Source organism: Macaca nemestrina, chromosome 8 (assembly GCF_043159975.1).
Source record: "Macaca nemestrina isolate mMacNem1 chromosome 8, mMacNem.hap1, whole genome shotgun sequence".
Taxonomy (NCBI): domain Eukaryota; kingdom Metazoa; phylum Chordata; class Mammalia; order Primates; family Cercopithecidae; genus Macaca; species Macaca nemestrina.
The window spans coordinates 111,614,390-111,627,438 of NC_092132.1; the positions used below are offsets into that span (position 1 = coordinate 111,614,390).

Consider the following 13,049-nt stretch of genomic DNA (forward strand, 5'->3'; position numbering starts at 1 on the left):
AGAGATTCATGTAGTTGAAATGACAGTTGTAATCCTCTACCCAATAGAGGATTTAAAATAAATGAGGTATTTTTACAATACTATTAAATTATGACTTCTGGTTAATGCTAAAGCTTTAGTTTATCAGAAACATGTTTTTAAGGAAGTATTGTCCTAAGGCTACTTGTACCCAATCAATTGTTTGGTTGTAAGTACAAACATACATAACACGACTAAATCATAGGCATTGTTCTTAGGCCAACAATAGGAATATCATAACTTAATAGCTATTTAGTAAAAAAAGAATTCCTTTAGTCTGAGCTCAATTTTTAGTTTTGTTTTCTTAATGAGAATCACCCTATGAGTGTTGGAATACAGAAAGGGAGATTTTAGATGCTCTGTTCAAAAGTATCGAACACAGAATTCAAAGGCTATGAAGAAACCAGCACAGGTAGGATGATTAAACAGCTCTAAAAGTGACACTGTGAACATGGAAGAGAAGCAGCAGCGGCACTGATAATGGGGAAGGAGAATTTAATGACAGCCTGTTGAAAGTGAAGGAAATAACAGTGGACTCGAGGGGTGAGGGGTTAGTAGGTGTGAGAGGGGAAGCGTTAGTTAAGAAGCGGTGTTGCCACGTCAAGGCCCTTCCCCGCGAACACCGTAAAATGCTAAATGATAAAATGATGATGAGAACTAAATTACAGTACAGTTTTTTAAATAAAAAAATTTATGAATCTTTAAAAGTCCAAAATACAAATGATATGATATTACTGGGTGTGTGTCTATGAGGCAATGCTGGAGAATGAGGTGTGCTATGTGAGGCAGCTCATCCTGAAGGCTTCACTGTCTAAAATTCACAGCATAGTTTATCACAGGGAATATTAAGTTTAAATGTGGAAGAAACATGAGTTTTTGTCCTTGTCTAGCCTATCACAGGTAGGAAGTATTGGGCAAGTCACATAACACTTACGAGTCCCAGCTTCCTGGTCTGTAAAAAGCATTTTTAGGTACCAGACAGAAGGAAGATAATAAATAACAATTATTATTAGTGTGTCTTCTACTACTAATCTTTGTTTTTTCAAATTTACCACCATTTTATTTGCCCCAATTTGAGAAGTAAGATAGCCAAGACAAATGTGCACTGAGTCAACATCCCTAACAGATGCTCCTCACTTCTTCTAATTAGGAAACACATTTAAACATAAGCCCCTTTTAATCTGTACAGTGTTTTATGGAGTACAAAGCACACACACACACAATTTCATTCACTCCTCATGTCAACCAGCTTTTACATCCTTACTGTACAGACAAAGACACAGGTTAAGAATCTCATCCCAAGTGAGTCAGGTAGTAAACAGCAGAACTGCTTTAGTGAGTTTTATGTTATATACCATAAATATGCAGTGACAGCTAATATTTAACCACTCAGACACTCATGTACTTGATTCATAGCACTCTACTGTGTTCCTAAGAGCAGAGGATGTCCTGAATCTAGACAAATGAGATGTTAAAATTTTGTTCAATAAGTTTCCATTATTTACACAATTTTGGGGGGAAACTCAATCTAGGTGTTCCTACAGAAAATTTGTTCTGAGTGAGAACTTCAAAAAGTATTATAATTGACTATCTTCTTTCCCATTGGAATATGCATATAGGTAACATCTCTGTCTTTTCCTAGTCCTATTCTGTAGTAAATATAATTAGCTGACTCTCAACAGTTATGCACTTCCAAAGACCCCTACATATTAAGGAGAATTCCAGAAGTCAATGAATTTCCTAAAGGGATACATAAGAAGTTATTATCTGATATTAATCAACTTTAATTAAATAATTTCTATCCCTACCTTAAAATCAAAGCATCTACTCAGAGATTTAATGTCTCAAATCTTACGTATACTAATCTCCTAATCTATGACAGAAAACTTGTTAGACACCTCAGGAATATACATAGATCACAATTTCAGAAAATTCCATATTTAATTCTTGAGTTAAATTGAATAAGCAAACTAAAATTTACCGTAAGAAAATGGTGGCTGGGCGCGGTGGCTCACGCCTGTAATCCCAGCACTCTGGGAGGCCGAGGCAGGCGGATCATGAAGTCAGGAGTTCGAGACCAGCCTAACCAACATGGTGAAACCCTGTCTCCACTAAAAATACAAAAATTAGCCAGGCGTGGTGGTGCGCGCACCTGTAATCCCAGCTACTCAGGAGGCTGAGGCAGGAGAATTGCTTGAACCTCGGAAGCAGAGGTTGCAGTGGGCCGAGATCACACCACTGCACTCCAGCCTGGGTGACAGACTGAGAATCTGTCCCCCGCCCCGCCCAAAAAAAAAGAAAGAAAGAAAACGGTATGATAAAATAGGAATGGGGCTAGAGAGAAATACATTGTTTTAAAAAATACTGAATTAGAGACCAATAAAATTAGTCATAGCTTCAAGAAAATAATGCTGTCTATTATTAAACATACCACGGAACACCAAAAAAGTACAAACAACAAGTTAATAGAAATCTGCTTTGCACTACAAGGGGTAAAGGGTGCGGAAACAAGAAAAAAACCTTTGGGCTTAAAAAAAAATCCATCATCTTCAACATAAGTGATAGTTACATACTGTGCTGTCATCACTTATAATAGCCCCTATCTCCTGCCTAATTTTCCTTCATCCTTTTCTCACTATACCCCAATTATAGTTTGGCGGGTTTTCTAATTCCTCAGAGATAACCTAGGTCTTTCCTACATTCAGTTTCTACTATTTACATTACTCTTAACCCACTGTCTTCCACAGTTTTACTTAAATAACTTCCCTGACCCCAAACCCAGGCTATCTCCCTTTAAGCTGTAGCTGCACAACACTCGCCTCTGCGCTCACCATACAGGTTATCTGTGGCATTATTTAATGTCCTTCCACTCAAGTTCCTCCAGGGCAAGCACTTGTCTGTTCTGTCTAACACTGTGTTCCTAGCCCCTAATGTAATGTATAAGTTCAATATTTGTGAAATAAATTGAATATAGAAGAAAAAATGAATTTAAGGTAAAATTGATCTACTTTATTGCATAAATTTGAACGGCAGCTTTTAGAAAACAAGTGATTTCTATGCAAATCAGTAGTTGTCAATAGAGGAAAAAAGCTATTTAAGATTAGATAAGCACTCTGGAAGAACTATAAAAAGATATTAATTACATTATTATCTATATATCAAGACTGGTCTTCAAGTAGCTTCAACAAAGTGCAAATCTGTCAACTTGGACTTGCTGTACACATAAAACTATATTTAATTAACAAAATCTGTAAATTAAAAGTTAACTTACTGAGAATAGCCTTCTCTAATTCTACTTTAGTGGTTTTACTAATTTACATTCCATTTATTGATAAAATAAATATAATCATTGCACACCACCTAATGACATTTAAAAAACTGTGGCTACTGCCGGGCGCGGTAGCTCACGCCTGTAATCCCAGCACTTTGGGAGGCCGAGGTGGGTGGATCATGAGGTCAGGAGATCGAGGCCATCCTGGCTAACACAGTGAAACCCCGTCTCTACTGAAAATATAAAAAATTAGCCGGGCGTGGTGGCGGGCGCCTGTAGTCCCAGCTACTCTGGAGGCTGAGGCAGGAGAATGGCGTGAAACCGGGAGGCAGAGCTTGCAGTGAGCTGAGACGGCGCCACTGCACTCCAGCCTGGGCAACAGAGCAAGACTCTGTCTCAAAAAAAAAAAAAAACAAAAAACAAACAAACAAAGAAATTGTGGCTACCTGAAAGTTCACAAAAACACACAATAAAACAATTGAACAAAAATGTTTTAAAATACTATATATAGGCTGGGGTGGTGGCCCATGCCTGCAATCCTAGTGCTTTGGGAGGCTGAGGTGCATGAAGTCAGGAGTTCGAGACCAGCCTGACCAACATGATTAAACGCTGTTTCTACTAAAAATACAAAACATTAGCCAGGCATGATGGTGCACGTCTGTAATCCCAGCTACTCAAGAGGCTGAGGCAGGAGAATCGCTTGAATCCAGGAGGCGGAGGTTGCAGTGAGCTGAGATCATGAAACTGCACTCCAGCCTGGGCAACAGAGCAAGACTCTGTCTCGAAAAAATAAAATAAAATAGAATAAAATATTATATGTAAAACTTATAATGTGTTCACGTTTCCTAGTAATAACTAATGTTTTGTGAACCACTACTATGTGCAAGACACTGTACTGTTCTACATACACGATCTTATTTAGTTTCCACAATAACCTTAGGAGGTAGGTACTATACTGAATCTCTATTTTACTAAAAAACTAAAATACAGAGATTAAGTGATCTACTCAATGTCCTTCAGATTGTCTGCAAGAGGTAGAAACGAGTGGAAATTCACGGGTTGAGGCACACTGCAGCTCATCCTCTTAATCTTGTACTTCAATGTAATAATAATGATATAATATATTGGGTCATTTCAGCTCTGGGAGCTTAAAATGGGGTATTTTAGATTGCAATACAAAGGACATGGGAAAAAATAAAAGACAGTTTTCAGATTTACATGCTTAGCGAGAAATTTTTCTAGCAGTGATAGATAATTTATTTTATTATTTTTTTCTGAGAAAAAGTCTCAATCTGTCGCCCAGGCTAAAGTGCAGTGGCGCGATCTTGGCTCACTGCAACCTCCACCTCCCAGGCTTAAGTGATTTTCCTGCCTCAGCCTCCCGATTAGCTGGGATTACAGGCGCCCACCAAGGCGCTCGGCTAATTTTTGTATTTTTAGTAGAGATGGGGTTTCACCATCTTGGCCAGGCTGGTCTCAAACTCCTAACCTCGTGATCCACCTGCCTCAGCCTCCCAAAGTGCTGTGATTACAGACCTGAGCCACTGAGCCTGCCCCCATTAATTTTACAAGCCTGTTTATCGATGTGAAAATTAATCCCAAGGTTTTCCAGGTTTTTCAAGGTTTCCTTGCCAGAGTATGTGAATACAAAATATCCTGTGGTATTCCTTTTCTCTTTTTTTGAGACATGGTCTTGCTCTGTCGCCCAGGCTGGAGTGCAGTGGTGCGATCTTGGCTCACTGCAACCTCCGCCTCCCAGGTTCAAGTGATTCTCATGCCTCAGACACCTGAGTAGCTGGGATTACAGGAGTGTGCCTCCACACTCAGCTTATTATATTTTTTTTTCCTTTTTTTTCTAGTAGCGACGAGGTTTCACCATATTGGCCAGGCTGGTCTCCAACTCCTGGCCTCAAGTGATCCGCCCACAGTGGCCTCCCAAAGTGCTGGGATTACATGCATGAGCTACTGTACCCGGCCTCCCATGGTATTTCTAAAAGTTGTACAATTATTTTAAAATAAATTAAACAATTTTGATATACATAATACTATTCTTTCCTTTAAAAGATAGTCAAGGCAACATCTAAAATATAAGTCAGGGAGTAATTTCTTTTTTATTTATTATTATACTTTAAGTTCTAGGGTACATGTGTACAACGTGCAGGTTTGTTACATATGTATACATGTGCAGGTTTGTTACATATGTATACATGTGCCACGTTGGTGTGCTGCACCCATTAACTCGTCATTTACATTAGGTAGATCTCCTAATGCTGTCCCACCCCTCTCCCCCTACCCCACAAGAGGCCCCAGTGTGTGATGTTCCCCTTCCTGTGTCCAAGTGTTCTCATTGTTCAATTCCCACCTATGAGTGAGAACATGCGGTGTTTGGTTTTTTCTCCTTGAGGTAGTTTGCTGAGAATGATGGTTTCCAGCTTCATCCATGTCCCTACAAAGGACATGAACTCATCATTTTTTACGGCCGCATAGTATTCCACGGTGTATATGTGCCACATTTTCTTAATCCAGTCTGTCATTGATGGACATTTGGGTTGGTTCCAAGTCTTTGCTATTGTGAATAGTGCCGCAATAAACATACGTGTGCATGTGTCTTTACAGCAGCATGATTTATAATCCTTTGGGTATCTACCCAGTAATGGGATGGCTGGGTCAAATGGTATTTCTAGTTCTAGATCCTTGAGGAATCGCCACACTGCCTTCCACAACTGTTGAACTAGTTTACAGTACCGCCAACAGTGTAAAAGTGTCCCGGTTTCTCCATATCCTCTCCAGCACCTGTGGTTTCCTTTTTAATGATCGCCATTCTAACCGGTGTGAGATGGTATCTCATTGTGGTTTTGAGTTGCATTTCTCTGATGACCAGTGATGATGAGCAGTTTTTCATGTGTCTGTTGGCTGCATAAATGTCTTCTTTTGAGAAGTGTCTGTTCATATCCTTCGCCCACTTGTTGATGGGGTTGTTTTTTTCTTGTAAATTTGTTTGAGTTCTTTGTAGATTCTGGATATTAGCCCTTTGTCAGAGGAGTAGATTGCAAAATTTTTCTCCCATTCTGTAGGTTGCCTGTTCACTCTGATGGTATTTTCTTTTGCTGTGCAGAAGCTCTTTAGTTTAATGAGATCCCATTTCTCAATTTTGGCTTTTGTTGCCATTGCTTTTGGTGTTTCAAACATGAAGTCCTTGCCCATGCCTATGACTTGAATGGTATTGCCTAGATTTTCTTCTAGGGTTTTTATGGTTTAGGTCTAACATTTGTCTTTAATCCATCTTGAATTAATTTTTGTGTAAGGTGCAAGGAAGGGATCCAGTTTCAGCTTTCTACATATGGCTAGCCAGTATTCCCAGCACCATTTGTTAAACTGGGAATCCTTTCACCATTTCTTGTTTTTGTCAGGATCCCACAGAAATACAAACTACCATCAGAGAATACTATGAACACCTCTATGCATATGCAAATAAACTAGAAAATCTAGAAGAAACAGATAAATTCCTTGACACACACACCCTCCCAAGACTAATCCAGGAAGAAGTTGAATCACTGAATAGACCAATAACAGGCTCTGAAATTGAGGCAATAATTAATAGTCTACCAACCAAAAAAAGTCCAGGACCAGATGGATTCACAGCTGAATTCTACCAGAGGTACAAGGAGGAGTTGGTACCATTCCTTCTGAAACTATTCCAATCGACAGAAAAAGAGGGAATCCGCCCTAACTCATTTTATGAGGCCAGCATCATTCTGATACCAAAGCCTGGCAGAGACACAACCAAAAAGAGAATTTTAGACCAATATCCCTGATGAACATCGATGCAAAAATCCTCAATGAAATACTGGCAAACCGAATCCAGCAACACGTCAAAAAGCTTATCCACTATGATCCAGTGGGCTTCATCCCTGGGATGCAAGGGTGGTTCAACATACACAAATCAATAAACGTAATCCAGCATATAAACAGAACCAACGACAAAAATCACATGATTATCTCAATAGATACAGAAAAGGCCTTTGACAAAATTCAGCAGCCCTTCATGCTAAAAACTCTTACTAAATTAGGTATTGATGGGACATATCTTAAAATAATAAGAGCTATTTATGACAAACCCACAGCCAATATCATACTGAATAGGCAAAAACTGGAAGCATTCTCTTCGAAGACTGGCACAAGACAGGGATGCCCTCTCTCACCACTCCTATTCAACATAGTGTTGGAAGTTCTGGCCAGGGCAATCAGGCATGAGAAAGAAAAAAAGGGTATTCAATTTGGAAAAGAGGAAGGCAAATGGTCCCTATTTGCAGATGACATGATTGTATATCTAGAAAACCCCATCGTCTCAGCCCCAAATCTCCTTAAGCTGATAAGCAACTTCAGCAAAGTCTCAGGATATAAAATCAATGTGCAAAAATCACAAGCATTCCTATACAAAAATAAAGACAAGCAGAGAGCCAAATCATGAGTGAACTCCCATTCACAACTGCTTCAAGAGAATAAAATACCTAGGAATCGAATTTACAAGGGATGTGAAGGACCTCTTCAAGGAGAACTACAAACCACTGCTCAACAAAATGAAAGAGAATACAAATGAATGGAAGTACATTCCATGCTCATGGATAGGAAGAATCAATATTATGAAAATGGCCACACTGCCCAAGGTAATTTATAGATTCAATGCCATCCCCATCAAGCTACCAATGACTTTCTTCACAGAATTGGAAAAAACTACTTTAAAGTTCATATGGAACCAAAAAAAGAGCCCACATTGCCAAGTCAATCCTAAGTCAAAAGAACAAAGCTGGAGGCATCACGCTACCTGACTTCAAACTATACTACAAGGCTACGGTAACCAAAACAGCATGGTACTGGTACCAAAACAGAGATACAGACCAATGGAACAGAACAGAGCCCTCAGAAATAACACCACACATCTACAACTATCTGATCTTTGACAGGGAGTAATTTCTTAAGGAAAAGTATGTACCAGATTTTGGGTTAGGAAACCCAATTCAAAATTTCTTTTTATTATTTAAACATTGCATATAATGATACTCTTCCCTCTCTTTTTCCCCACAGCAGAGGCAAACTTGCAAATGTTTTCCAAATACAATATGCCTAAAAAAAGAAAAGGAAAACCTGAAGGCATCTGTTACAGATATATGTTGGGATGGCAGACCTGAATATCTATTAAACTGCTGTATGTCTCTGCTCATTTTTTCCAGATTAGGTAGATGTTGTCAATTTACCAGCAAATTTCACTGCATTCAGTGTCATTATCTACTCAAGGAATTGTGTGGTATTGCACAAAGGAAAAAATATCACCCCAATCAAATTTATTTTAATGTGCAAAATTCATTTAAGCTTAAAAACAAATTACTAGTAAAACTGTAGAAAATGGCATTCTTTGGGGGTGGCCTTAAACAGATGTTACTGTTGGTACTGGTGATTTATATATAAATATACAATATACAATACTTTCCTTCATTATTTTAAATGCAAACATGAACTTGAAACAAATTACCTTGCTTCTGTTCACAGTTCACAGCACAGCCTAAGATGAGCTGAAGCATCCTTCCAAGCTCTGCTGCATCAGAATGCTCCCCAATAAGGTTGACATCAGGAAGGGTAAAGTCATTAATTTGCTGTCCTAAAATCTGAATGGAGATAAAAGGATTATAATTGCATTTACATTTATATGACCAAAAAAAAAAAAAAAAACTTGATCGAGGTTAGTTTGTTTTACCAGAAACTCATTGCCAAGGACAGAATGATTATGTTCCATTTCACTCCCAATTTCTATTTTTACCTACCATACCCTAAATTATAACTATCTTGAGTTACAGCAACTTAGTTCCTAGTCTGGTATGTGGCATGTATATCGAGATAAAAAACAAAACAAAACTGAGTACTCCAAGAAGAAAGGTGTGTATATTCTTTGAAGAAGTAGACCTAGAGAGGTTAAGAACTAGGGGGAACCAGAAAGACCTGAGATTAAATATAAATTCATGTCCCCAACAGTAAGATTCTTACTAGTCACCTTCACTCCATTTGATTGCCAAAACACTGGCAGCAAAATACGTATGTCAGGGAGGAGCATGAAGGATTTCTTTATAGGGAAATTGACTGTTCCCACATGAAATGATTCATATGCAGACAAATGGGCAGGTCTCTGCCTGACAATCCTACAGTGAAATGTACCACTCAAAAAGCACCCCCAACTCAGATTCCAATCAGTTTTTGATAGTGGTTTACTTTTAAATGTCAACAAACAACCAAGGACCATTAAAATATTTGAGACGTTTCCAACATCAAAAATAGACAAAAACAATGAAAGCAAACTCAGAGAAAAGCAAATAATGCAGCAAATGAAAGAAAATAAAATTTTAAACATCCTATAACTAGATGTACACACAGGTGGTAAAACTATCAACACAAACAAGAAAATAATTATTTAAAAACCTGAGAATCATGGTTTTCCCTGGATAGGAGGTGAGGAAAGAGGTTGTGATCAAGAAGGTAAACACAAGCCCTGGAAGGTGCTGGTGACATTCAACTGACCTATGTCACATGGCTGCTCACTTCACAATTACCTTTAAAATGTACATGTACATACAGTACGCTTTTTTGAATGTATGTTTATTCTACACTGAAAAACTACTGGGGGTTTTGGAGGAGTGGGACTGGTATTTTATTTTTTCTTTCTTTTTTATTTTTTGAGACTGAGTGTTGCTCTTGTTGCTGGAGTGCAATGGCATGATCTCGGCTCACTGCAACCTCCCAGGTTCAAGTGATTCTCCTGCCTCAGCCTCCCAAGAAGCTGGGATTACAGGCGTGTGCCACCACACCCAGCTAATTTTGTATTTTTAGTAGAGATGGGATTTCACCATGTAGGTCAGGCTGGTCTCGAACTCCTGACCTCAAGTAATCTACCTGCCTGGCCTCCCAAAGTGCTGAGATTACAGGCGTGAGCCATTGCACCTGCCCAAGGGATTGGTATTTTAGATGGATGGTCAAAGAAGCCCTCTATGCTAAGTTTAAAACTGAGCAGAATCCTGGAATGAAGAGGCAGACCATACAGTTATAGGTGGGGGGATGCAAGACAGAGGTTACGACGGGCAGAGTTGTGAGGCAGCAGTGCACTTGATAAACTCCAAGAACAGTAAGGTCAGTGTGGCTGGGGAAGGGGTAGAAGACAAGGTCCAGGGGTCAGGATGGGGGAGGCATGTCACTTAGGTCCTCAGAAGTTATGTCAAGAATGGGGGTTTTATTCTAAATAATCAGGAAAACAAATTGAATTAAATGAATAGAAATATACCACCAATCAGATTAAATTAAATTTTTTTCCTTGAATACAAAAATCAGTTCCTAAAAGGACAGAAAAGAAATTGCTGGCCAGACACGGTGGCTCACGTCTTATTTTTTTTGTTTTTTGAGACACAGTATTGATCTGTCGACCAGGCTGGAGTGCAGTGGCGCAATCTTGGCTCACTGTAACCCCTGCCTCCCGGGTTCACGCCATTCTCCTGCCTCAGCCGCTCGAGTAGCTGGGACTACAGGCACCCACCACCACGCCTAGCTAATTTTTTTTTTTTTTTGTATTTTTAGTAGAGACGGGGTTTCACTGTGTTAGCCAGCATGGTCTTGATCTCCTGACCTCGTGATCCGTCCGCCTCGGCCTCCCAAAGTGCTGGGATTACAGGTGTGAGCCACTGTGCCCAGCTGGCTCATGCCTTTAATCCCAGCACTCTGGGAGGCCGGGGCGGGTGGATCACCTGAGGTCAGGAGTTCGAGGCCAGCCTGACCAATATGGTAAAATCCCATCTCTACTAAAAATACAAAAATTAGTTGGGTGCGGTGGCAGGTGACTGTGGTCCCAGCTACTCGTGAGGCTAAGACAGGAGAATTGCTTGAACCTGGGAGGTGGAGGTTGCAGTGAGCCGAGATCGTGCCACTGCACTCACTCCAGCCTGGGTGACAAAGCAAGACTCCATCTCAAAAATAAATAAATAAATAAATAAAATAAACAAAATGAAAAGACCAAACCTATGTTTGATTGGTATACCTAAAACTGACAGGGAGAATGGAATCAAGTTGGAAAACACTCTTCAGGATATTATCTAGAACTTCCCCAACCTAGCAAGACAGGCCAACATTCAAATTCAGGAAATACAGAGAATGCCACAAAGATATTCCTCAAGAATAGCAACCCCAAGACACATAATCGTCAGATTCACCAAGGTTGAAATGAAGAGAAAAATGTTAAGGGCGTCCAGAGAGAAAGGTCAGATTGCCCACACAGGGAAGCCCATCAGATTAACAGCAGATCTCTCTGCAGAAACCCTACAAGCCAGAAGAGAGTGGGGGCCAATATTCAACATTCTTAAAGAAAATAATTTTCAACCCATAATTTCATACCCAGACAAACTAAGCTTCATAAGCGAAAGAGAAATAAAATCCTTTACAGACAAGCAAATGCTGAGAGATTTTGTCACCACCAGGCCTGTCTTACAAGAGACCCTGAAGGAAGCACTAAATACGGCAAGGAAAAGCTGGTACCAGCCATTGCAAAAAACATACCAAATTGTAAAGACCATTGACACTATGAAGAAACTGCATCAACTAACGGGCAAAATAACCACTAGCATCATAATGACAGGATCAAATTCACACATAACAATATTAACCTTAAATTTAAATGGGCTAAATGTCCCAATTTAAAGGCACAGACTAGCAAACTGGATAAAGAGTCAAGACCCATCAATGTGCTGTATTCAGGAAACTCATCTCACATGCAAAGACACATATAGTCACAAAATACAGGGATGGAGGAAGATTTACCAAGCAAATGGAAAGCAAAAAAAAAGCAGGGCTTGCAATCCTAGTCTCTGATAAAACAGACTTTAAACCATCAAAGATCAAAAGAGACAAAAAAGGCCATTACATGATGGTAAATGGATCAATTCAACAAGAAGAGCTAACTATCCTAAATATATATGCAGCCAATAAAGGAGCACCCAGATTCATGAAGCAAGTCCTTAGAGGCCTACAAAGAGACTTAGACTCCCACACAACAATAGTGGGAGACTTTAACACCCCACTGTCAATATTAGACAGATCAACAAGACAGAAAATTAACAAGGATATTCAGGACTTGAACTCAGCTCTGGACCAAGCAGACCTAATAGACATCTACAGAACTCTCCACCCCATATCAACAGAATATACATTCCTCTCAGTACCACATTACACTTATTCTAAAATTGACCACATAATTGGAAGTAAAACACTCTTCAGCAAATGCAAAAGAATGACAATCGTAACAAACTGTTTCTCAGACCGCAGTGCAATCAGATTAGAACTGAGGATTAAGAAACTCACTCAAAACTGCACAACTACATGGAAACTGAACAACCTGCTCCTGAATGACTACTGGGTACATAACGAAATTAAGGAAGAAATAAGTAAGTTCTTTGAAACCAATGAGAACAAACATACAATGTACCAGAATCTCTGGGACACAGCTAAAGCAGTGTTTAGAGGAAAACTTACAGCACTAAATGCCCACAGGAGAAAGCAGGAAAAATCTAAAATCGACACCCTAACATCACAATTAAGAGAACTAGAGAAGCAAGAGCAAACAAATTCAAAAGTTAGCAGAAGACAAGAAATAACTAAGATCAGAGCAGAACTGAAGGAGACAAGACATGAAAAACTCTTCAAAAAAAAAAAAAAAAAAATCAATGAATCCAGG

At 39.4% G+C, this 13,049-nt stretch overlaps 1 protein-coding gene across 3 annotated transcripts in view; it reads right to left on the reverse strand.

Annotated features, from left to right (window-relative positions):
* The window catches only part of LOC105476513 (hook microtubule tethering protein 3), a 125,411-nt gene that overhangs the window by 69,881 nt on the left and 42,481 nt on the right, over positions 1–13,049 (reverse strand). For all 3 annotated transcript variants that reach the window (XM_011732484.2, XM_071068308.1, XM_071068307.1), the window contains exon 5: positions 8,820–8,952. In XM_011732484.2, coding sequence (XP_011730786.1) covers positions 8,820–8,952 — 133 coding nt within the window. The remainder of the gene's footprint in view (positions 1–8,819; positions 8,953–13,049) is intronic.